Here is a 26785-nt window from a genome sequence, read left to right on the forward strand (position 1 = left end):
CACACACACACACACACACACACACACACACACACACACACTGGCATTTATATATATAAATGTGTGTGTGTGTGAATGTCTTTTCCCATGTATTTAAGCATGGGCTTAAGCTTAGTATGGACAATGTGGTAAGGAACATGAATGACTAGATTTATTTTTAACAGCTTTGTTTTCCTTTTGCAGTTATATCCGACTTTATGGGAGAAAATTTAGCAAAGAAGATCATGTTCTTTTTATTAAGTTATTGTATGAGCTGGTATCAATTCCAAAACTAGAAATCAGCATGATGCAGGGATTTGCCCGTCTCTTGATCAACTTATTAAAGTAAGTCTATTTTCTGTTACTCCTGGAGAGATTTTGTTTGTTTTAATTAATGAGAATCAGTTTTGAGAACAGTTTCCCAAAGTTTAACTATCTGTTTCGATTTAAAAATTTATATTCTCTGTGAAACTTTTAGTTGTACATGTTCAACTATAGGTGGTTAGGTTTTATATTTGTTTATTGTTTGCTCCATGGGATATATATAAACTATCCTTGTACCCAGTGAAGGGTAGAAACTACACATATGGTTTTACCAAAACAGAAAACTTCAGAGCCAGAGAAATAAAAGCATTCACTGCTCTAGCAAAGGACCCAGAATCCACATGCCAGCTCACAATTATCTGTAATTCCACTTCTAGGATATCTCTTACCTTCTTTGATTGTTGAGAGTACCAGGTGTGCACATTGTGCACATACACATATGCAGCCAAAACACTCACACACAGAAAATAAATCTTAAAAAAGTGTAAAAGTATGACATTCCTCTACAGTAATGGTGGCACAAGTTTAAATATTCTCTCTAATAGGCACTGCTTTGGTGTTGAGGAGCACCAAGTTTTTCCTTAGTGCTCTTTCTAATAGTGAGTGCCTTTGAGCAGAGACAGGCAAAACAAACACACTTTGATTACTTGTCCTCTTTGTGTAGTATACTCAATAATCATGCACCTGTATAAATGATTACATATATTTCTTTTCTTTTTTTTTTAATTAGAAAAAAGGAACTTCTTTCAAGAGATGATTTAGAGTTACCTTGGAGACCACTTTATGACATGGTAGAAAGAATATTATATTCTAAGACAGAGCACCTGAGATTAAATTCATTTCCTAAGTAAGTATTAAAGTACTTCTTTGAGGCCTGGCCACCTGTGCTTTTAGAGTATTGAATACAATGGGAAAAAAATGGGTTAAAATTAGCAAATGCTTTTTCTATTTTTTTCTTTTTTTTTCTTTTTTTCTTAGACAAGCTCTCTTGGCATAACCCTGGCTGTTCTGGAACCTACTATGTATGTAGACCAGGATATCCTTAAACTCACCAAGATTCACCCACCTTTGCCTCCCTAGTGATACTACTGTGCCCAGTGCAAATTCATATTTTAATGTGCTCATTTCTATGGAAATTGACTTTGCCCTTTGAAGCTATTTGAATCTGTATTTTTACTCAAAGCTTTTTCACTGAGACATCTCTGACAGCCACCCTCATCATACTCCTATCATTCTTTTGTTATTAGATGCAGTGGTTATCTGCCATTCTTTTTTTCCTTCTTAAAAAGTTACTTATTTTCATTTGTATGTGATTGTATGAGTTCATGTGCACTACATGTGATTAGCAGACTTTGCAGGCCAGAAAAGGGCATTTGAGTCTTGGATTGGAGCTGCAGATTGGGTTATAAGCCACCATGTGGGTTCTAGGGATTGAACCTGGGTCATCTGTAAGAGGTGCTAGTGTTCTTAACCACTGAGCCATCATTCCACAGCCCAATCCCCACACCCCAATCTGGCATTTTATGTACTTTAATTCATTAAGTAAAGTAAGTGTTTTAACTAAGGGGCCTTACATCTTTCACAGGGCACTCACTATACACAGTTAGAGAAATGGTAGGTCCTTCCACCCCCACTACAGACAAAACATGCTGAATGGTCCTCTTGCTCATCCTTCAAGTGCTGGGTTTTCACATGCCTGGACAAAGTATCAGTCATACTAATTGTCTTAGTCAGGGTTTCTATTCCTGCACAAGCATCATGACCAAGAAGCAATTTGGGGAGAGGAAAGGGTTTATTGAGCTTACACTTCCACATTGCAGTTCATCACTAAAGGAAGTCAGTACAGGAACTCAAGCAGGTCAGGAAGCAGGAGCTGATGCAGAGGCCATGGAGGGATGTTTCTTACTGGCTTACTTTCCCTGGCTTGCTTAGCCTGCTCTCTTATAGAACCCAACAGCACCAGCCCAAAGGTGGTACCACCCACAAGGGGCCTTCCCCACTTGATCACTAATTGAGAAAATGGCCCACAGCTGGATCTCATGGAGGCACTTCCCCAACTGAAGCTCCTTTCTCTGTGATAACTCCAGCCTGTGTCCAGTTGACACACAAAACTAGCCAGTACAATTGACCCCTTGTCAACTTGACACACAAACACATCACTATTAAGCCTCAACCCTTACTTTCTTATTCATCCCCAAGATCTAAATTACTTTAAAAGTCCCACAGTCTTTACATATTAAAAGTTCAGTCACCTTAAAATGTCCAATATCTTTAAAATTCAAAGTTTTTAAAAATTCAAAGTCTTTTAACTGTGGGCTCCACTAAAATACTTTCTTTCTTCAAGAGGGAGACATATCAGGGCACAGTCACAACCAAAAGCAAAACTCAAACTCCAATGGTTCAATGTCTCGGATCCAACTCACAATCTTCCGGGCTCCTCCAAGGGCGTGGGTCACTTCTCCAGCTCTACCCTTTGTAGCACACAGCTTGTCTTCTAGGCTTCTGCTGCCTGTACTCCACTGCTGCTGCTGTTCTTGGTGGTCATCTCATGGCACTGGCATCTCCAAAACACTGCTGACTTCTACTGTAATTAGGCTTCACCAGTAGCCTCTCATAGGCTCTCTTCATGGTGACAAGCCTCTGCTCCTATGCATGACCCCTTCAAGTCCTGGGCCATCAATTGCAACTGAGGCTGCAATTGCCTTCATGCCTTCAAAACCAGTACCATCTGGGTGACTCTTACACAGTACCAAGTCCAGCCACAGCACAAAATACAACTGTGGCTATCTCTGGAACACACTCTCTGTGCTCTCAGAAAACACTTCCAAGAAGATTTCATCTCAGTAATGCTGGTCTCTTCTTAATCACTGCTAATTTCTTAGCTCCAGGTAACCAGCATCAATAGTCCCAGTAACACAAAGGTTTGCTTTAGTGGTTCTGGTATCTTGTTACTCACAGCTGATTCTTCAGCCCCAGCTAACCAAAACCACAAAATCTTCACAATCAAAACATGGCCACTGTAAGAGTCTTTAATCTTCCCTCTGAAATTTCACAAGCCAGGCCTCCATCTTTTGCACTGTTCTTAACATTGTCTTCCAAGCTCCTACAGAACTTTACACAGAGCTCTAAATATTTTAATGGCTTTTCTAGCTCAAAGTTCCAAAGTCCTTCCACAGTCCTCCCCAAAACATGGTCAGGTTGTCACAGGAATACCCCACTCCTGGTACCAATTTGTCTTAGTCAGGGTTTCTATTCCTGCACAAACATCATGACCAACAAGTAAGTTGGGGAGAGGAAAGGGTTTATTGAGTTTACACTTCCACGTTCATCACTAAAGGAAGTCAGGACTGGAACTCAAAGGAAGTTCATCACTAAAGGAAGTCAGGACTGGAACTCAAGCAGGTCAGGAAGCAGGAGCTGATGCAGAGGCCATGGAGGGATGTTTCTTACTAGCTTGCTTCCCCTGGCTTGCTCAGCCTGCTCTCTTATAGAACCCAACAGCACCAGCCCAAAGGTGGAACCACCCACAAGGGGCCCTCCCCCCCCTTGATCACTAATTGAGAAAATGGCCCACAGCTGGATCTCATGGAGGCACTTCCCCAACTAAAGCTCCATTCTCTGTGATAACTCCAGCTTGTGTCAAGCTGACACACAAAACTAGCCAGTACACTAATTAACTACACTTAGGATATAAACTACTCAAATGCCAGTCCTTGGTTTTTGTCATTTCCTAGTAACATTTAAGACTATGACTGTCTTGCTGATTATTGGTTCCTTGCATGTACATCATGATTTATTGAAGTCCTAATTTTTAAGACTTTTGTATTTTAAATGTGCAAAGTATAACATGATCATTTACTACTTTGTGCTGCTAGGCAGTTGTCTCAGACTTGACTGTTAAGTATCATCTTCTTGACAGGGTTTTGCCTACTGTAATCACTTTCCCACCAATTATTTAGTATCCATGCTCTTTGCAAATTTGGCTTAAGATGTTTTAAAATATGTAATTAAAGTTTACTTTTAGAAATTGAAAATTATTTGTTTTTTTGTTTTTTAAGACAGGGTTTCTTCTTGTAGCCTTGGCTATCCTGGGACTACTTCTATAGACCAGGCTATTCTCCTAGTCATAGAGATCCGACTGCCTCTGCTTGTCAGGTGCTGGGATCAGAGGCGCGCAGCACCTTCTGGCTTAAAAGTTAATTTTTAAAGGCAAGCTCTTATTAGGTAGATTAGGTAGCTAAGCTTCAGATTCTTGGTAGCCCAGACTACCCTTGGCCTTATAATCCAGTTGCCTCTGCATCCAAGTACTGGTATTGTTGGCATAAATACCCCACTTGTTCTTTAGGTTTAATTAACAGTTTTCAGTTACATCCCAGAGTGATTTGTCATACTTATTTACTGATTTCCTGAAGAACACTTGTTTTATATGTCTGCATTAACTTTTGTCTTTCATAAGTTAAAATTTTAAACACTGGTATGATTTCTTCCACTGTCTTAGACATGTTGATAAAATTGCCTCGAATCTAAGGCCTAGGTCAACAGTCTGAACTTCTTGCATGTGACTGCAAATGGCAGATTTTTTTTAAAGCTTTTTAGATGATAGATTTGGTGGTGAAGAATGAAAGTATATAAATGGAACAGTGAGACATGACTACAGGCAGTTGTGAACTTAGGCCGTAGTGGGATTTGGAGCAAGTGTATTCAAGACATCTGTTCAAGATGTAGTCATGAATTATTTTGTCTTTGAGGTTTCTTATCTCACAATTAGGACATTTTCCAACCATAGACAAACTAAAATCCACCAGGAAAGTAAATGGTACTGTGTACTTTTTAAAAATTCTTGCCAAGGGCTGGGGAGATGGCTCAGTGGTTAAGAGCACTGTTTGTTCTTCCAGAGGACCTAGGTTTAATTCCCAGCACCCACATGGCAGCTGGCAAATGTCGTTAGCTCCAGCTCCATGGAATTTGACACCTGCACACAGACATATATGCAGGTAAAACACCAATGCACATACAAAAAATCTTGTAAAACAAAACTAAATTAACTGAGAGAGAAAACAATCAGTATGGTGACTAACACAGTACTTGGATATCTAAGGGAAGGGTTACAGAAAAGTTTAAGAGAGCAAGCAAACCAAACCGGAAAAAGGGTGAGAGTATAATTTCCTTTTGAAAGTGTGCTCAGCACTTGTAAGGCCCCCAGCTCAATTTCTAGCACTAAATGTCAAATTCATTCTCTATACTCAGTGACAAAACTAAATACAAACAGTACTTTTGGGCAGGCTACCTAGCTTAGCAGGTAAAGGTGCTTGGTCCGCAGCCTGATGTCTGAAATGATTGAACTGACCTCACAGAGTGTCTGTGACCTCATGCACGTATGCTATATATCCTACCCCCACATCATGCACACATCCACAAGAATAATAACCTTAAAAATCATGAATATATACGTACCACTTTAAAACAGAATTATAAAGTATTTTGAAACATGTCATTAAAACAAAATTACCTTAAGTGAGCCATGGTGGTACACACCTTTAATCCCTGTATTCTGGAGGTGGAGGCAGATGGGTCTCTGTAAATTCGAGGCTAGCTTGGTCTACAAAGTGAGATCAGGACTGCCAGGCCTACACAGAGAAACCAAAATCAGATTTATTTAACATAAGTTTTTTGGATTGTAAAAAGAAAAGATGCAAACATTTTATACAAAAAATAAAAGTTGAGGAAAGATGGTGCCATGGTCAGGGTCACTGGTTGCTCCTACAGAAGATGTGAATCTGCTTCCACGTGGCAGGTCACAGTGTCTTATGACGGGCTCTAGGGGATCTGACACCCTCTCCTGGCCTCTGCAAGCAGTGTGCACAAATGTACTGCAGACCAAACAGTCACAAAATCAAATAAATAGATAAAACCAAGCATGATGATGATGCACACTCTTAATCCCAGTACTCAGAAGGCTGAGGCAGGTGGATCTTTGTGAGTTAGAGGCCAGCCTGGACACCATAGTGAATTGGTTTCAGGAAAGTTGAACTATATAATGAAAATCTATTTCAAAAAGCAAAACAAAATAAAAATAAAGAAATAAACACATATGAGAAAAGAAAACTTGGCATTGAAATACATATTGGGGCTTAGAATAAAGAATACCACAACAGACGTATCACATAGAGGCAAAAGAGGAAATAATGTGAATCCAGAAGAAATGTGTACAGTAGGCTTCTGGGAAGAGAATTAGTAAAAAAGATCTGGAATTCAGTGCTCAAAGACTAATCCATAGCTAGGTGTGGTAGACAGAACTCTGTTAAGTCAAGGCCTGTCTGGTTTACATGAGTTCTAAGCAGCCAAGGCCCAGAGACTCTGTCTTAACAATAGAAAAACAGGAAAGAAAGAAAAAGAAAACTCTCCCAGGGACTAAACTACGAACCAAAGAGTACACATGGAGGGACCTCTGGCTCCAGCTGCATATGTAGCAGAAGATGGCCTTGCTGGACATCAAAAGGGAGGAGAAGCCCTGGGTCCTGAGAGGCTTGATGCCAGGACAGGGAAAAGGGAGTAGGTGGGTTGGTGAGCAGGGGTAGGGGGGAAGGGGGTTTTTAGGAAAGGGTATACCATTTGTAATGTAAATGAAGAAAATATCTAATAATAAAGAAAAAGAAAAAGAAAACGTCATGCTTGTCTAGTGTTGTCCTTAGGTTTCAGATGCACTCCAGAATCAAGACTGGCCTTGAGCTCTAGATCTACTGCCCTCAGTTCCCTAGTGCTGCTCTGTTGCTGTGTCTCAGGCCACGTTGTAGAAGAGTGACAGCAGCATGCAGCTTGTGCACCAGAGTGTGTGGGATTGCAGCTTGTGCACCAGAGTGTGTGGGATTGCAGCTTGTGCACCAGAGTGTGTGGGATTGCAGCTTGTGTACCAGGGTGTGTGGGATTGTATCTTGTGTACCAGGGTGTGTGGGTTGCAGCTTGTGCACCAGAGTGTGTGGGATTGCAGCTTGTGTACCAGGGTGTGTGGGATTGCAGCTTGTGCACCAGGGTGTGTGGGATTGCAGCTTGTGCACCAGGGTGTGTGGGATTGTATCTTGTGTACCAGGGTGTGTGGGATTGCAGCTTGTGCACCAGGGTGTGTGGGATTGTATCTTGTGTACCAGGGTGTGTGGGTTGCAGCTTGTGCACCAGAGTGTGTGGGATTGCAGCTTGTGTACCATGGGGTGTGGGATTGTATCTTGTGTACCAGGCAGGGTGTGTGGGATTGCAGCTTGTGCACCAGGGTGTGTGGGATTGCAGCTTGTGTACCAGGGTGTGTGGGATTGCAGCTTGTGCACCAGGGTGTGTGGGATTGCAGCTTGTGTACCATGGGGTGTGGGGTTGCAGCTTGTGTACCAGGCAGGGTGTGTAGGATTGCAGTTTGTGCACCAGGGTGTGTGGGATTGCTGCTTGTGCACCAGGGTGTGTGGGATTGCAGCTTGTGCACCAGGGTGTGTGGGATTGTATCTTGTGCACCAGGGTGTGTGGGATTGCAGCTTGTGCACCAGAGTGTGTGGGATTGCAGCTTGTGTACCAGGGTGTGTGGGATTGCAGCTTGTGCACCAGGGTGTGTGGGATTGCAGCTTGTGTACCATGGGGTGTGGGGTTGCAGCTTGTGTACCAGGCAGGGTGTGTGGGATTGCAGCTTGTGCACCAGGGTGTGTGGGATTGCTGGAGATGGAACTGTACCAACCCAACCGCATCCTCAGCAGGGCATGATTTTGTCACTCTACCAACTGCTACTTCAATGATTGGTTGTAAAACCGTTAGTCTGAGTGAAATTATTCATGCATCTGACTCCAGCATCAAGAGGCTGAAGCAGGAAGTTTGCCATGAGTTTGAGGCCAGCTTGGGTTACATAGTATGTAGAAAGCTATCCAGGGATACAAAGCAAAACCCTGCCTTTAAAAACAACAATAATACAGTGTTTTTAAGACTTTCAGATGTTCCACTAGATATTCAGATTAAAAAAAGAAACCAGTTGCTTTAAACATACTTCTCAGTGCTGGGATTATAGAAGTGTGGCACCATACCTAGCTTCGTACATTTTTTTGTTGTTATTTTGGTATAGTTCACAAATTATAGGAAATTTTATGTTCCTAGCTTTTGGCCACTAAAGGTTGTTTACGTTCTCCTCATTCATTATCTTTTGATAGTGTCCTATGCTGTCCTAGAGAGATGGTCAGCACTTTGCTCTTTGCAGACAACCTAAATTTGGTTCCCCAGTTCCCAGCATCCTTTTGGGCTACTCACAGTAACCTGCTGTAACTCCATCTCCAGGGAAATTGGATGTGTTTGCCCTTATGTGCATGTGCCCATCCCCACACCTACACATGAACATAATTTAAAAGTAATAAAAATAAGTATTTTTTAAAAGTCATTAAAAATACCCTGTGAGATTGGGGTTTATTCTGGTGGAGCACATGCCTAGCATGTGTGAAACACTAGGTTCAAATATTCTGCCCCACCAACACTTACACACAGATATACCCAACTATATCCACCTTCCAGCCCATCCTGTTTCTATGTATCTCAAAGACTCACAGTATTTCACCTGCCTCTGCTTCCCCAGAATTGAAGGCATTTGCCACCACAGCAGCAGTCTTTTGCTTTAATCATGCTTTTTTCCCCCCTATTTTTTGGTTCTATAAGAACAGGTCTTTCTAGGGCATGAGCTTTTTCCCTGTGTGAGGTCTTCTTCCATGTTCCCAGGGCTTTGTGGACTTTTATAAGTTTTGTTTTATATATTCCTATCTGTACAAGGTTTTTTCTTCATATATGCCTCAAACTAAAATTGGTGCTCTTAGAAAGTCTCAGCTATATTGATCTACGGTGATTGACACATAGTATTGTGTACCTGCCTTTTCAAGGACTACACTGTAAAGTGTACCATTGATTTGTTACTTTGTTTCTCTTCAGGAAATTCAGTTTTGAAAAGTTGGGTGTACATTACACAGCTTTTATCTCAGCACTGGGGAAACAGCTGTCTCCTAAACAAAGGAATAATATTAATTTTATGAATTCAGTTTTGAAACTTTTTTATTTCTTGTCCTACCTCCTTTCTGCTTTGCATTGAATTGAAACTGCTGTTACTGGCCCTTATGCAGAAATGCCAGAGAAACCAGTGTGGCACACAGCAGTGCTTACAGTGGTCCTTGGACCTCCTTGTTCTTCCCAACACTTCATGGTTCTGCTGAATTCCTGCAAGGGAACTCTTTGGATGGTTATTGCTTTTCTGCTTAACATTGTTTTGGCATAGCGATGTTATAAGCTTTTATAGTCAAGAATAAGGCGGTTAGTTCTTGCCAACATTTTAGTTCTTAATGTCCTTTAACTTAGGAGGAGCCATTTTATATGACTTGCTTTCTTAGATTTGATATTTTCCTTTCCATATTTCTTTCTTAGATGTATTTTGACATATTGAAACAGCTTTGTCATTTGGCAGCCTGTTCTTGTACTATTTTTAGATGGCTTTTTAAAATCAGAAGTGCTTCATTTGTTAAGTGTTTGTCTTCTAGCCCTTCAACTCTGTGTGCCTGCTATGTTTTATTCTTATGGAAACCACTGCCATGTATTTCATTCTGCTTTTAAAAGTTGGTCCTGTTTAGAGCAAAGATAATAACATTTTTTCCCCTTGTCTTGCATCTCAGATTTCAAGTACTGAGATTGTTGGTAATTGAAAGAAGTTTTTAGGGTTTTTTTGTTTGTTTTAAAACAAGGCCTCCATGTTGCCTTGTTTGTTCTAGAACTCACTATGTAGATCAAGTTGGCTTTGAACTCACAGAGAACTCTCTGCCTTTGGGTACTGGGTACTCCTGGGTACTGGGACAAAGGAGTGCACCACCTCACCTGACCTGGTAGATTTTTAAATTTAGTTCAAAATACAAAATTGTATTTCTGACTCCTGTTTCCTATCCATGTCCTGTCACATATTAATGTTCTTTTAAAAACAAATTTTAAGTATTTTTTCCTTTTTGGTGTTTTTACTTTATATATTATACATACTATTTTTTCATAGTAATATGTCTGTAGGAAAAATTAGTTTTCCTTTTTTTTTTTTATTTTTTTTTATTTTAAGGGGAGGGACTAGGGCCTTGCTGTGTAGCCTAGATTGGCCTCCTGCTCCCAGCAGTCCTGCCACCACACCTGGCCTGGAACTTAGTTTTTGATTACCTGTATCTCTATCCCATTACCATTTGTTTGGAACTTAGTTTTTGATTACCTGTATCTCTATCCCATTACCATTTGTTTGGAACTTAGTTTTTGATTACCTGTATCGCTATCCCATTACCACTATCCCATTACAGGTTGTTGTTGTTGTTGTTAGCAATTGAGCCCAGGGCCTTAACTTGCTATAAGCAAGTGTTGTACCTCTGAGATTGACCCTAGCCCAGCTTCTCTAGTGATTTAACAAAGGGTCATTTGCTTTTGTTGTCTCAGTCTTTTGTTTGTTTGTTTTTGTTTTGTTTTGGTTTTGGTTTTGTTGTTGTTTTGAGACAGGGTTTCTTTGTGTAGCCCTGGCTGTCCTGGAACTTACTCCATAGACCAGGATGGCCTTGACTTCAGAAATCCACCTGCCTCTGCTTCCCGAGTGCTGGGATTAAAGGCATGCACTACCACCTCTCAGTTTGTTTTTATTTTTTGAGACAGGTCTTTTTGCATGCAAGTTTTAAAAAATCAAGCTTCGGCTATTCCAGAAGCTCTGCCTGCAGTGCTCCGGACTAGGCTCTGAGATCAGTCACCCCTGGTCTCACTCAGGTCTGGCAAGGGCCAGCTGGCCAGTTTTAACCAGCTCCCTCCATCTTCCTTGGCCCCCACTCATTGGCAGAGACTATAAACTCTAGGAACCCTAAGACCTACATGTCTGTAGCTTCCTCCTTGATCCAAAGCCTGGTCTGAATCCTTTTTCTGTGTTCCTTCTCTTCCTCCTGGAGCCTAGAAGTCCCATCTTTTTTTCTTCTTCAGTTGGTTTCTGCCTCCTTTATTGACACAATCAAGAATCTTGCTATATATAGCCCAGCCTGGCCACAGACTCACGTCCCTCTGCCACTGCTTCTCTAGGGCTGGAATTGCGAGTGTCACTACACTCACTTTCTTGGTTTACAAAGGGCAATTTGAGATCGCATAAGTCTTTTACCAGTTTGCTAAATGGAAATAACATTCTGCACTCTGGGGTTTCTTGTCACTCATTACTGACCCAGCACTGTGAGGAATAATGATGAATGAATAATGAATAATGTGAGGATATTCATGAGCTGGAGAGAGATGGCTCAGCAATTCAAAGAACATGTTTCTTCAGAGGATCCAAGTTAGGCTTTTAGCACCTGTCAGGAGACTGACACCTGCCTGTAACTCCAGCCCTAGGGCATCCTCAGGTATCCCCTGCCCCAGACACACATAGTTCACACTGTTCAAGTTCTGAAGTAATCATGCTAAATTTACATGATAGGAAGGATGATGATGACAGTAACATTTATTTTAGAAAAACGCTTTGATTTTAATGAAAAATTAGTGCTAACATTGCCTTCATGATGATGAGGATGATGTCCTTTATTTGAAACAGATAAAATAATGGCTATGAAAAAATGCTGTTGAACACAACAGTGTTAGATTTTGAAAGATGGGTCCTGGAAAGTGTTTGATTGAGTTTGTTTAGATTTAGAAAGAGAAGGTAAAACTGACTCCTACATGAAGAAAGTGGTACTTCATTAGGGAAAAAAAATACTATTTAATTAGGACTTTAACGCAGGGAAAGAAGGAATGCACCATTATTATTGTTTCCCAGTTCATATGTAAAAAAGCAAACAGAATTAGTCTCACAGAAATTTTAGTTCAGTTGAATGTATGAATACTCGGGGCTTATTTTTATTTTGAATATGTCATGTGTCATGTGTTTGGGATTTACAAGTAAATCTTGGGCATGACTCAGTGGTTAAGAGCACTGCCTCTTCTTCCAGAGAGGACATGGACTCGATTCCTAGTGCCTACATGGTGACTCACAACCATCTGTATGTAACTCCAGCTTCTTACTTCCATGGTCACCTGGCATGTAGTGATGCAGCTATACATGCAGACAAAACACTCATACACATAAAATAAATTACTCTTTATTTTTTTTTTTAATGAAAGAAAAGCTAATCTTATCTTGACAGTTACAAAGAACTAGGAGAGTCAGGCTACAACCTCCATGACTTTGAAGTTCACTTTTTAGTAATGGGGAGCAGAAATGGTTGACTCTCCTGTCCTGTCTTGGGACCATCAGAGAACATTAGTGTCATCATGAGGAAATTGAAGTGTATGGAGAAATTTACATGAGGCTCAAACTGGAACAAGAACTTAAGAATTCACTTTTTGTACAGAAAAGAGATTTCTCATCTGGGTGTTATGTCCTGAATCATAAATTCATGAGAATTGCTGTAACAGTTAAAGGTGCACAAGTTTTTGTTTCTGTGAAGCTTCACATGCAATGGTTTTTTGCAAAGTATGAATTAATAGTTGTTAGCTTTCAATATATCATCTCAATTTTAAAATAGCTTTCTGAGAGGGTAGGTATTATTTGTCATGATGAAAAGTATTAAGCTGTAATATTTATATTCTTATGAACAATGGACTTGGTATTCAAATTCAGATTTGTCTGATTCTTAGGTTCAAACTGAAGCATTGTGTACTCCATGGCCTTCTTTTGTAAATGAACTACCATTTCTAAGAGAAAATGGGGTGTGAGAAACTCCATCTAAAGCTTAGTCACTCTGTAAATCACTTTTAAAACATTAGCAGTTAGAGTTACCAGTTTGGTACTATAAATTTCCAACAATTGGAACTTAAGTAGTGATTATTCACTCCCTCTAAAAATTACTAGCATCTAGCCTTAACCTTTTATTTTATTTTTAAACAGAAACATTGTTCCCTTCATCTTGAGAGATTACAAGAATCACAAAAGGTCACTATACAGATATCACAGGTTAGAGAGATTGTACCCTTTTCTGAATAAAGAGCATAAATTCCATGGTGCAGGCCTTATGTGGAAGATCGGTTGGAATTGACTTTTATGTGAATGAAATCATGCTCTAAACCCCTTGAGTTGGTAACAAGTCACAGGAGTGTTGTCATTAACTTCCTGTGCTTGCTTCTAGAATGAAGGCAACACTTAGCTGTTCACTTTAATGACTTAAGTTTTGAAACAGTTTCTAATGTTAGAATGGTTTCCTTCTTTGTGTAGTGAAGTTACTTAGGAGAAAGACCAGGATTTCTGCAACATTTAAATCTGAAATCAGTTGCTACCAAACTAGTAAAATAGAAAGTTAAGGTGAGCACAGACATTAGGAAGTCAAGGGGTCCTGTATCCTTTCTTTACTTAGAAAGACAGTTCATGTTTCAGAATTTACCTTTAAAGTCTGAACTTAAATTAACCAGTGGGCTTTCTACCTGTTGATTCTATAATTTGTTACTAACTGGCTCTTCAATTCAAACTGAAAGAAGATCCAAGATCTGTGCTATTTGTTCCCCCGATAAAAAGTGTTTATTGAGTATTGTAAGCACACAGAAATAATTTAACTGTCCCTGCAGATTTGAATAGCCTTATTAGAAGCGCATCCTGACTATTAAGTACAGCCATGGGCTTCAAGAAGCTTCATATGTAGAGAAAAGTTTATGCCCAGTATACTGTTTAATTGTCTGTTTTTTGGTATCTGAAAATCACCTGGTGAGTTACTTGCTGACTCACCTCCAGTTTGAAAGTGAAAGATGATGTCTAGTTAGTCATGAGGCTGCAGTTTTCTTTCTAGGTTGATGTTAAATAATACATTAGGTGCTTGTCTGAGTTTGTTCCTTGGAATTTCCTTATAGTTTAGTTCTTAAGCTTTCGGAGAAATAGTACAGACCTCTGGACTTGAAGAATTTGAAAAGGTTTAATGATAAAATTTCTGAAACCTTAACATCCCTGTCCTGCACTTGAATTTTGAACATTTTACTATTTCTATTTGTATTTATCATATTGTAAGTAGTCACAGATTCATTTTAAGTTTCACTTCATGATACCCCTTTGATTTGTTGCATCTGACCAGTTTTGACTATGGTCCAGTTGATATCTAAAATATTCTATTTTGGGTCATGTATTTAAACCAGTATCCATGGCCTTTTCATTAAAGTTTGTGTGAGTTCTTCATTTTGTTCAACTAACTTTGAGCAGCTGTTTAAACAGAACAGCTGTTGACTTTGATAATTGTTAACTAGCAGTAAAGTACCTTGGAGTGTTAAAGATAAGTTAAAGGTAATCAACTTGATTAGTTGATTATCAAGACTTCTTCCACTACTGGTAGAAAGGAGCACACCATATTTCATTATATCACAGTTCACTTTTTGATGCGAAAGTACTATAATAAAAATTATTCTTTAGAATTTTCAGCTTACTTTATGTTTGTTTAATATGGCATTGTTATCTACTTTTTAAAGATTGGAAGGGGTTTATCTTTGTTCCAGTATAGTGGTTTTTTTAATCACAGAGAGAGAGGAGGGAGGAGGAGGAGGAAGAGAGAGAGAGAGAGAGAGCGAGAGAAAGAGAGAGAAATGAGGGTAAAGGAAAAATACCAAGACTTAAGAAGTCTAGGTAGATAATCCTTGTAATTCTGTATATAACAGAGAAGATTTATTAATTATATGTAGACAGATAATATGAGCCTGTGTGTTTATCTTTGAGGTACAAGTTGTAGAATTAACTGTGTTCTTTAAATACCCCAATGTAATTTACCAAATGGTTTTTTCTCCTCTAGTTCTATAGAAAATGTTCTCAAAACACTGGTGAAAAGCTGCCGACCGTAAGTAGCACTCAATTTATAAAGCCTCTTGTTTTACCTGTAGACCTTCCCCTATCTCTAGTGTACTTTGAAGAGGAAATTAAAGGTATAAGTAGTTTCTGATATTGTAGTGCTAGTCATTGAGCACAACAGTGTTCCCAGCTTGTAACTGATTTTTCACTTCAGTAAAAATTTATTTTTATAAAAGTTAATCATTGTTTGTATGTGTGGGTGGCTGTATATGTGTTTGTGTGTGGGCAGGGGTTGGGGGAGGGTATCTGCAACAGAGTCCATGTGTAGAAGGTGAAGGATGGAGGGTTTTTTTTTTTTTTTTTTTTTTTTTTTGGTTTTTCGAGTCAGGGTTTCTCTGTGTAGTCCTGGCTGGCCTGGAACTCACTCTGTAGACCAGGCTGGCCTCGAACTCAGAAATCCACCTGCCTCTGCCTCCCAAGTGCTGGGATTACAGGCATGCGCCACCACGCCCGGCTATAAGGATGGAGTTTTTAATTGGTATTACTTTACTAAGAACTGACTAGGAATATTGAGAAGGGGAATTTGATATATAAGGTTCTTGAAGGTAGAACGTAATTCATTGGTGGTAGTTCTGTTTTAATTTGCAATTTGCTACATTAGTACCTGACAGAAAATGTGTGGTGAACTTAATAGAAGTATTATGTGTGGTGAACTTAATAGAAATATTATTAGCAATGTATTTTATGTAAATAAAATATGCTTTTAAGCTAACAAGTTTTTGGAAGTATGATAGGTTAATAATGTGATGTATAGGTCAAACCTATAAGTTGATTCCTTTGGGAAGAATACAGCATTCTCAGATACAGTACTTTATACCTCATATCGATTGATTGAGAGGCTGGAACAGGATCTCAAGTTGCCACGTTGGCTTTGAACCGCTGCCTCTACCTTGCGGTACTAGGGTTATAGGTGTAGTCCCCGGCTTCAGAACGGTTCAGACACATTTCACAGTTTTTACTTGTGACTTCTTTTAATCATTTACCTTCATTTTGTGTATGTGTGTTTTCTAAATCACAGGGATGCTCCTGGCCTTTTTACAGAATTGTTGAGTATCAGAGCTGTAGAACAGGTCTTCTCATTTACCTCATGTATAAAAAAGGACCTGTGGTCCCATGAGGGACCTATGAACTCATCTGGAAATTCCTGGACTGATGCTTCTTTCTGATTTTTTACTGATTATTTATCCTCTACATGGACTTGAGTTTTATTAAGAATTTTTCAGTTGCTGCACTTTGTACGCAACTTAAGTAACAGTGTTTTCTCAACCTCAGAGCGTCTTCTGAATGTCTGCCAGATTAAAAAAAAAAGTTTACTTTTTTCTAAATGTGTGTGGCAGGTTATTTATTGCATCTCTGAAAAAGTATGTTTTTATTATGGAAATCTTGACATTTCCTAGTGTGATATCTTATATTCCCTTTTCTTATGAGGTTCATTTTCTTTTGCTGTTGGGGAACAAACCCAGGTCCTCTGTATACTGGGCAAGTGGTGCTAATTCTCTAGGCCTTTTCTTTTCACTTTTGTCAATCATATGTAAGTATCGTAGGGTTTTTAATTCAATAGTCAGATACATGGAAACCTTTTCTTTTTTTATTAGATATTTTCCAGCAGATGCAACAGCGGAAATGTTAGAAGAATGGAGGCCTTTAATGTGTCCTTTTGATGTAACAATGCAAAAGGCCATCAGTTATTTTGAAATATTTCTTCCTACCTCCCTACCTCCAGAACTGCATCATAAAGGTTTTAAGTAAGTGCACATATTGACATACTCTAGGATATAGCAAGAAATATAGCAATACCAATAACTAGCAAGAAGCTAAAGATGCAACTCACTGATTTATTATAATTCAAGTGTGAAGGCTTAAAAGGCTGAGCATATGATTGTAAAGAAAGTAATGCTTATATGACAAGCCCAGTGAAATATAGAACAACTATAATGGAAAAGTGTCAGAAAAGGAGAAAGGCAAAGCATATAAGGGAGGAAGTTTAAAGTTTTTGAGTAAGAGTGGACAATAACAATAATAATTCAGAACAGTAAATGAGATTACATTTAATAGTACAAATAAAGAAGAAAGGGAACACTCAGACCAAAAGTATTCCTTTGTTCCAGTAAGTTTGAAACTTTTAGTATTATTTTTCTAGGTTTTGTAGTTATCAGTAAGAATAATAGATTTAGAAGTACAAAGACTTCTTGGCTTTGAACTTTCTGTAATCACTTGCTATTCATAACAACACTTCTCTTCTTCAGACTTTGGTTTGATGAATTAATTGGCCTTTGGGTTTCAGTGCAAAATCTCCCACAGTGGGAGGGGGTAAGTATTCTATTTTTTTCCCTTCTTTAAATTTAAATTTGGAGATAAATATATAGATCATTTAATAACTGACTCTTGGCTTTTAGAATTTCTAATAGTAACATAATTCCTTCTCTAAAAAGATTTTTATAAGTGTGTGTGCATGCACATGTGTGCACACCCGTGGGTCTGTCTGTTGGTGGGCAGGTGGGGGTGGGTACTGGTGCCTGAGGGTACCAGAGGCATCACATTCCCTAGAGCTGGAGCTGTGGCTATGTAGTGTTTTGTTTTCGAAATGTTTAGTGTATTGAGGGTGGGGTGCAGGTGCCCCGTATCTGTTTCCACCTCTGCCCAACCACCACAGACCATGACCTTTTGGTTTAGCACCAGGCTGTGGGTAGGGCCTGGCTTTTTCAGGACCACAAAGTACTTATCCTGAGCTTTGGAAATGGTGATCTCTAAAACACCCCCACCTAGGGGCATTTCCTGGTGGCTACATGTGTGCAGCAGTTCTGGCTCAATCTGTAGGAACATCAGGGTGGTTTCAGAAACATCAGGAGGCATAAAAGAACTGGAGGAAGACTTAAGCTGGTGACTGAACTGGATACTTAAAGCTTTGAGGACAAATATAGGTCTGGTCACAGGTAGAGTAGCAGCAGGGCTTTTTGGTACAGGTGTTTTGGGCCACCAGATGTGGGTGATAGTTGAGTTGGGTTCTCTGCAGGCACATTGTGGGCTCCTAGCAAGATGGCCATCTTTCCAGGTCCAGTTAACTTTCTTCACCTTACTATTTTCTAACAAGTAGACAGGCATGCACTATAAAGTACATGAGTGCTGTTTGTTTTAGTTGTAGTCGTTATAGGTGCTAGTGAACATTTGATGGAGATCTATAAATATTTCCTTCAACTTTCCTTGTGCATAATGCTTTGTGGTTTTTCCCCCCTTTGAGGAGTATTTTGGTTACAATTGATTTTAAATGGATGGCATGAACCAGATCTTAAATTTTGAAGTTTTAAAAGTCATAAACTGTATCCATTGTTGTAATGATTGCTGAAAGGGACAAATGAGAAGCTGGGTATGATTGCACATGTGTAATTCCAACACTTGGGAGGCTGAGGCAGGAACCGTAAGTTGAGAACCATTCTGGCATATACTGAGAATCACCTCAAGAAAATAAACAACAGAATAAGAATTATGACTAACATTTTAAAACCACAGCATCAGCTTAACATTATTTTCTTTTTGTTTACTTTCAGCAATTAGTAAATCTCTTTGCTCGATTGGCTACAGATACTATAGGATACATAGATTGGGATCCATATGTACCAAAGGTAATTAGAACATTTGAATATGTGTGTATCATAGTCCTGATAACTAACATTATTTGGTAAAGGGGACTTTTTTAACACTATTGTCAAATGTTATACATGTCTTGCATTGGAGGACATGAAGTCTAATTTTGAGAGTAAATAATTTAGAAAGTAGTAAGTAAATCATTATGAATATCTTGAGTTCATTCCTTCCAAAGAGTTTTCTGTATTAAATTTGATTGCATTCTAGAGTGTTACCTGCTCCCCTTTTACCCCTTAGTAATTAAAGCTAAAATATCTCCAGAGGTGTTATCATTTCAGCTGTATTAGAATTCTCTTGGAAAGCCATGCATGAGGTGGAAATTGACATTAGAACAGCACTGGTAATCAACAGAAATGGCCTCGATGTCTTTGCTTTTGTTCTTCTCCACTGTAGCTAGCTTTTAAAAACTAAAGAACAGAATCAGCCGCTCCCCCTCATTTGGAACCCTATCAGTAATGACAGCTTTAAAGAATAAATTTAATTACATTAAAATATAGTTATTACATGTTGCCTAACATAAAGACTTAGGGAGGACTTCAAGTCGGCATTAAGGTTTGAAAGGCGAGTGGTCTGCTAGCTGCTTATATTAGAGCTTCTGCAGTCCAGCATCCGGCATAGAATGAGAACACAGGAAAGTAATGTGTGTACTCAGAAACTGAGAGGAGGGAAAGGCTCATGCTTTACTGTTCAAGCTTCATTTTTTTCCTTTATGTTTGAGTACATGTATACTCAACTGCTTCCTATCTGTTGCCTCTGACTTCAGATCATCATACAATAAATCTGTTTCTACTGCTACTTTCTAAAGAATAAAGCAAACTACTAAACACTGATAATTTTGCTTAGCATTAGCTCGGGGTGGGGTGTGGGGGGAAATGAAGGTATATTTCCTAGCATTCACTTAGCAATTTAAGGACTTATTCTGATAGTTAATGAACCTTTTTATTCTTCTATTTTGTTTTGCTTTAAAAGATATTTACAAGAATTCTGAGAAGCCTGAACCTCCCAGTTGGAAGCAGTCAAGTGTTAGTCCCAAGATTTTTAACAAATGCTTATGATATAGGACATGCTGTAATATGGATCACTGCAATGATGGTTTGTAGTTAATTATGTGTTTTATAAAATACACCTAAATTTTCTTTAGTCTTTTGATCTAAGCCCGTGTTAATAGCTTGGTTGGTCACTTGGTTATTAAATAGTTTTCTTTCTTCTCTTATTTTACTTTCTGTGCCTCTCCCCTTGCCTCACTTTGCCTTTCCTTTACTTTTTTGCTCCTCCCCTCCATCCCTTTCCTCCCCTGTCCTTCCATCCTATTCCCTATCTTTATATTAAAATTATAGAATTTATTTTACTATTTCTTACCTCTTTGAGTTGTTAGTCTGTATTTGATAATGTTTTTGTGGAAAAGACAGAATGTTCATACAGAATTACAGTGAGAGTTGAAACTCTTCCATTGTTACATAGAACTTTAGTTTTTTCTTGTATTAAAGAAGAGGATTTTAATACATATTATGGAGGATTTAACTGAATTGCACAATGCCAACCTTAAGTTAATTTTGCTCTTTTTCCACATACATCTTTTTTTAAATATATTTTTATTACGTATTTGCTTTATTTACATTTCAAATGGTATCCTATTGAAATGGATATATCCATTTGAAATGGATACCTTCAAATGGTATCCATTTCAAATGGTTACTACTCTGAAAACCTCCTATCCCATCTCCTCTTCCCCTACTTACCATACCCCCTCCCCCCCACACTTCCCTGACCTGGCATTCCCCTACACTGGGGCATTGAGCCTTCATAGGAACAATGGACTCTCCACTCATTGATATCTGAAATGGCCATCTTCTGCTACATAAGTAGCTGGAGCCATGGGTCCCTCCATGTGTTCTCTTTGGTGGTTTAGAGTTTAGTCCCTGGGAGCTCTGGGGATACTGGTTGGTACATATTATTGTTCCTCCTGTGGGGCTGCAAACCTCTTCAGTTTCTTAGGTGTTTTCTCTAGCTGCTCCATTGGGAGTCTATTGGTTGGCTTTTCCACACACATCTTAGTAGTCACTTCTTTTTGTAATGTGGAAGTATAATTTAAAAAAGTTATGCTAATTATTCTATTGGAAGTTTGAAAATTGTGCTACTGAGTTGTTGTGGAATCATTTTGGTTTCTTGAGTAATTTGGTCTCTTCTGGTTTCTATATTGAGAAACATAGGCTTCATTTATGCCTACATTGGGTGGGTAGGCCCAGTAATAAAACAGGCCTTGTTTTTTTGTTTTTTGTTTTTGTTTGTTTGTTTGGTTGGTTGGTTTTGTTTTTTGAGGGTTTGTTTTTTTTTTTTTTTTTTTTTTTTTGAGATTTGAGAGGAAGGTTAAGACAGGGTCTAGTTAAATAGCCTTGATTAACTTAGGACTTAATATGTAAATCAGCCTGGCCTCTTAACGTGCAAGATTTTCTTGCCCCTGCCTGGGATTTACGTATGAGCCAGTATGCCTTTTCTTAATATAATTTGACATTTTGTCTTTCTTGCTATTGTTAAAAGATCATTTTGAGTCAAATTGGAGGGTATGAGCCGTGTTATAGCCCTTTAGATGAATTCTAATTTTCTTCCTTTTACCTTTTTTCTTTAGTTGTCTTAATAATAGATTAATAAATAAAAGTATGTTTTTTGAATTAAAAGTGTGTGTATGTGTGTATGTGTGTTATGTAAATCTTTTTATTTCATATAGTGAGCAACTTACCTAATGATTCATTTAAGGAGTACTTTGGATGGCTTATGTTATCATCCTTTTTTTTTTTTTTAAATTGTGTGCTTAGTCATAGGAGCCGCTCTACCATGGAACGGTCAGAGGGAGCATAGGGGAGTCTTCTCCCCTTCTCCCGCACCGCATGGGTCTTGAGTCAGACGCTGTCAGGCTTGAGACCATTGTCTTCACTCATGAGTCATTTCGCCAGCCCGTTACTATTCTTGATTATACCAAGAAGACAGTCTTTATGTGAAATTATAGTTTGTATTCTTGTTTTTTACTTAAATTAAGAACAATAAAGTCTACTGTTTCCCTAAGTTAAAAGATGACATCTTTTTAGCTTTATTAAGAATTAAGTAAATTATTTTCGTGTTTATTGGAATGTTTTAAAACTGATTTGTGCAAAGATCACTAGGGAATTACATTTTGACTGTGGTTTACAGGTACAACTGTTACATACGATAAAGGGTATCTACTGTAGACCTTTATATCTAGGATTTGACTTATTGATCAGTTCATATACAGTATAATATAGATACTAATGTTTTTCTCTCTCTCTCCCCTTCTCCCCCTCTCCCTCACTCTCTCCTTTTTTGTGGTGGGTGTCTGGACAGGGTGGACCGAGTAAATTAGTACAAAAACATTTAGCTGGTTTGTTTAACAGCATCACATCTTTTTATCATCCTTCAAATAATGGGCGTTGGTTGGTAAGTATGCTCAGTTTGTGTTATAGTATTTGAAGATTTAAAGATACTGGTATATTTAGCTGTTTTTTTTATGTTAGAACTGTAATATTTCTTGTCTGTTGTGTAACCATTGGCTATGTGTATGTGGTTAGATCAAATCTGTATGTTTGACTTGCATATATATATATACAATAACATAATGCCACATGGCTATTAATGACAAAATAATAATGCCACAAAAGCATAGGCATATAACTTTAATTTTATCTTGTCACTATTTTAGCTTTGTTTTGCCTTTTAATTGACTAACTATTTTTTTAAAAAATAAATATTGGAAATTTTTATTTGGTAGCAAGGAACTTTCTTTCAACCCACTTCTCTCTTAAGACCTCAGAACCCACTATGCATACCAGGTTGGCTTCAAAGTACCAGAGATCCCTGTGTCTTTGCCTCCAGAACACTGTTATTAGTGTGTGCGACCATACCTGGCTAGAAACTGTTAAAATGTGGATTTAAGGCAAGGCATGGAGGCACATGACTGTAGTCTTAGCACCCATGAGACTGTGGCAGGAAGATCACAGAGCCAGGCTGTACTACATAGTGTGACTCTGTCTAAAGGAAAACAAACAATTTAAATCCTTGACTGTGGAAGTCACTCTGTCAGTTTGTATGGTATGCTGTTCTGTGTAGTAAGAGCATAAGGTTCCTTTTATTCAGAGTGTTTCTTTTTCTTTTTTCTTGTGTGAGAGAAACTGTAAATATCTATAGGAAAGTTGAACCTGAGTAGAACCTATTGTTTCTGTGTTCCCAGAACAAGTTAATGAAACTCCTTCAGCGGTTGCCAAACAGTGTTGTTAGGAGGTTACATCGTGAGAGATTCAAGAAGCCCTCCTGGTTAACTCCTGTGCCCGAAAGCCATAAGCTCACTGATGGAGATGTCACAGCCTTTGTACAGTGCATCATTCAGCCTGTCCTCTTGGCTATGTTTAGCAAAACTGGTAGTCTAGAAGCAGCCCAGGCTCTGCAGAACCTTGCACTCATGAGACCTGAGTTAGTAATACCCCCTGTGCTTGAAAGGTAAGCTCAGCTTTGTAATTCTCAAGTCCAGGGGGTTTAATGCTCTTTTCTAGCACTATGGTACCAGGTACATGTGGTGCACAAGCATTAACATTTGAATGAAACATGTGTATACATAAAATTAAAATAATTAAATCTAAAATAATTAAATGACACTACTGTTAATATTTTCCTTTCTGTGTAAATCAGGGCTTACATATTTCTTTCGTACAAAGTAGATTTGCAGAGGGAAATAATTGAAGTACTGAGTAAAGGTTCTAGGTGTCTACTTTAAAAACTAGTTGCTTGTAAGCACAACTCTGGAAAGGTAAGGACAGGAAGCTCCTTGGGACTTGCTGGCTGGCCAGTATAGCCAATCAGTGACCTCAAGTTTCAATGAGATCCTGCCTCAGAAAAATAAGGTGGGAGATGTGGCTGAGTTGGAAGAGTCCTTTGTTGGCATGACCAAAGTTGTGGGTTCACAGCATATAAAACCTGACGTGCAGAAATGGTGGTACAAGCTTGTAATTTCAGTACTTTAAGACAAGATGATAAAAGGATCAGAAACTCAATCAAAGTCATCCTTAGCCTGTGCTTCAGGAGACCCTATCTCCAAAAGCAAAGGACTAAAAGGTATTTGTTTGTAACAAGACTGAGTAGAATATTTATACCTTGTCTTTCTTAGTTCAGTATGCTGAGGATTAAGTTGGCTGAAAGAGTGGAAGTCTATAAGCTTATGCTCTTCTTCACTGGAGTTTGTATGGAGACAAGATCAGATAGGGATGCAATGGTTGAACTAAATCTGTTAATGTTAGTATGAAATCTCCACCCAGCATTCTGCTATCTATAGTTCTACAGGTCAAAATGTAGTTTATGAACTTTGTATATTTAACATTGAAACTGTACTCTGTTTTAAACTATAGAACATACCCTGCTTTAGAGACATTAACAGAACCTCACCAGCTCACAGCTACTTTGAATTGTGTAATTGGAGTAGCCCGAAGTTTGGTATCAGGTAGCAAATGGTTTCCTGAAGGTCCGACACACATGCTACCTCTGTTGATGAGAGCACTGCCTGGGGTAGATCCAAATGACTTTAGTAAATGCATGGTAAGCACATTGATAATTATGTTTTGTAGCTGTTTAAATAAATACCTTTTCTTTTTAGTTAGATACCTTTAGATTATAGCATAGTGTTACATTTGGAAATACTTAAGTTGAGATTTGTGTACAATTGATTTATGTAGTACCTTCCTTTGTAATTTTCCTTGACCTACATGTTTATTGTTGATATTTTAAAACTCATTATATATTTGTAGGCTTTCTTAGACATAGTAACAGTTTTAGAATGTCATCTTTTGCCCTTTTCTTTCTATGGTAACAAAGGAAGTGTAGTAAAAAGTTACAGGTTACAGAAGCTGGCCGTAGAAGCAGACACTCATAGTCAAACACTTAGAGATTGAGTAAAGATTGATACTGGCTTGGACTACATAGTGAGACTGTGTCTTAGAATAACAAAATCTCCTCCCTTCCCCTGTGAATAACAATGGGAAAATTATAGGATATAAAATTCCAGCTTTTACTTCTACACATTTTTTTCCTGTCTTACTCTTACTGCTTTGGTGTCTTTTTTCTTCTTCTTTTTTCCTATTCTGACAGGTTAGCATTTTCCTGTAATATTTTCTTTTCAGGTAGAAGGTAAAGTTAATTTTTAGTGATAGAAGATTGGAGAACTGTGTTTAAACTTAATATATAATGGGAATAAATTTTACTATAACAGTTATTAAAGGAACAACTAGATAATTATTAGGAACCCCAAATGTTTAATTTTAGAGTCAGGTGTAGTGGCTAACACCCATGATCACAGCAACTGGGGGAGCTGAGCTAGGAAGGCTGCCTTGAGTTAGAGTTCACACTCGGCTGCATAATGAGGTTCAGATGTGTGTGAATTAGTTTTGCCTCACTCCTGACCCCCCTTCTCCAAATAGACAAAAATAATAATTCAAAATGAAGAATATCCAGAATGACCACTATGGGATTTCCCTTAAGATAATTTGAATATTTGTGCTTAGCTTTTAGTGTAACTTGTGTTAAAGTAGAGTTACATAATTAATGTTGAAACTCCTTTGTCTCCTCCCATAGATCACATTCCAGTTTATAGGAACATTTTCTACTCTGGTGCCTTTAGTAGACTGTTCATCTGTACTACAAGAAAGAAATGACCTCACAGAAGTAAGGATGCTTTCTGCCTATAAAAGGCTTAACTAAAATGTGATGTTTCCTTGTATGCATAGTAACCTTTAGTTCTTTTTAAAAACAAAACAAAACAAAACCGTTTTGGATAGGTTCCAGAAAGTACAATTACTAAAAGGACAGAGAAGCTGGTGTGGTGTATACACTGGCAATCACAGTGCCTAGAGAGTTGAGATAGGAGGGTCATGAGTTAGTTCCAGGCAAACCTGTATCACTTATCATGGCTCAAAAACTGAATAATTAAAATCATAAAAGGTGGCACAGTGTTTTCCTATTATGCATGAGGACCTAGGGTCAGTCCCATCACAAATAAGTAACTTTGCTATTATAAATACTACAGTTGTTATTCTGTGACTCGGAGCCATGTCGTCTTTGGTGGTGAGATAGCTATAGCACCTACCCTGGGAAGTGTGGAAAGCACAGGCCTCTCCGAATAGCTGCTGGTACATTTGAGTTTGTTATCGTTGTTTGCAAGGTTTGCTTAGCATAAGCGGTGCTGCCTTTTTTCCATCTGTCATTGCCTGCCTAAATAGCTTTCCAGGAGCAGTGGCATTTGATACAGAGGGTTTTCTTTGTGTGGTTCTTAATGATCTGTTAAGAATCATAGAGTAAGTGAAGTTTCACCATAAGGAAACCATTTAAATCTCTCACTACAAATCAGAAGTGTCCAATAATCTTAGAAATTATAGACACAGACTATGTACTGGGCCCAGTGAGATACCTCAGCCAGAAAAGGTATTGAGTAAGCCTAGTGATATGAAATAGATCCCTAGATCCATGTACAGATGGAAGGAAAGAAGACTATAAAATTGTCCTCTGCCCTCCACATATATGTCAGATGTGCTCGAGTGCACACACACACACACACACACACACACACACACACACACAGAGGCACGTGCATGTGCACATGCACACACACTAATTGAATACTACTGAAACTAAAGTTCGAGCCTGTAACTACACAAAACCAACATGCCAAGTAAATATGGGAGGGTGAAGAAGCCTAATTCTTAAAAATTTCAAGCTGGAGTCTATAAGCCTAAGGTTTACATACTGTCTCAGCAGTGATACCTTTGAACCAAGTAATTCTTTGTTGTGGAAGGTTGTCCTTCCATTGTGCAATATTTAATGGTGGACTTTTTCTGTTGTCCTAGATACTACTAGTAGCATCAGTCTATTCCTACTCTCCATTGTAAAAGCAGTGTTTCTGAGGTTGTCAAATCTTTTTTTGTATGTATACTTGTATCATTTGGA

At 38.5% G+C, this 26785-nt stretch overlaps 1 protein-coding gene across 4 annotated transcripts in view; it reads left to right on the forward strand.

Annotated features, from left to right (window-relative positions):
* Psme4 (proteasome activator subunit 4) overlaps nucleotides 1-26785 on the forward strand; it is a 114644-nt gene that overhangs the window by 23492 nt on the left and 64367 nt on the right. For 2 of the 4 annotated variants that reach the window (XM_052198767.1, XM_052198764.1), the window contains exons 2-13: nucleotides 184-324; nucleotides 1034-1150; nucleotides 13220-13285; nucleotides 15093-15137; nucleotides 16744-16893; nucleotides 17395-17458; nucleotides 18694-18768; nucleotides 19760-19882; nucleotides 22148-22240; nucleotides 23031-23296; nucleotides 24199-24385; nucleotides 25418-25507. In XM_052198767.1, the coding sequence (XP_052054727.1) occupies nucleotides 184-324; nucleotides 1034-1150; nucleotides 13220-13285; nucleotides 15093-15137; nucleotides 16744-16893; nucleotides 17395-17458; nucleotides 18694-18768; nucleotides 19760-19882; nucleotides 22148-22240; nucleotides 23031-23296; nucleotides 24199-24385; nucleotides 25418-25507 (1417 nt within the window). The remainder of the gene's footprint in view (nucleotides 1-183; nucleotides 325-1033; nucleotides 1151-13219; nucleotides 13286-15092; nucleotides 15138-16743; nucleotides 16894-17394; nucleotides 17459-18693; nucleotides 18769-19759; nucleotides 19883-22147; nucleotides 22241-23030; nucleotides 23297-24198; nucleotides 24386-25417; nucleotides 25508-26785) is intronic. The other 2 variants (XM_052198765.1, XM_052198766.1) reach the window with 2 other exon arrangements.

This window comes from Apodemus sylvaticus, chromosome 11, assembly GCF_947179515.1.
Source record: "Apodemus sylvaticus chromosome 11, mApoSyl1.1, whole genome shotgun sequence".
Taxonomy (NCBI): Eukaryota; Metazoa; Chordata; class Mammalia; order Rodentia; family Muridae; genus Apodemus; species Apodemus sylvaticus.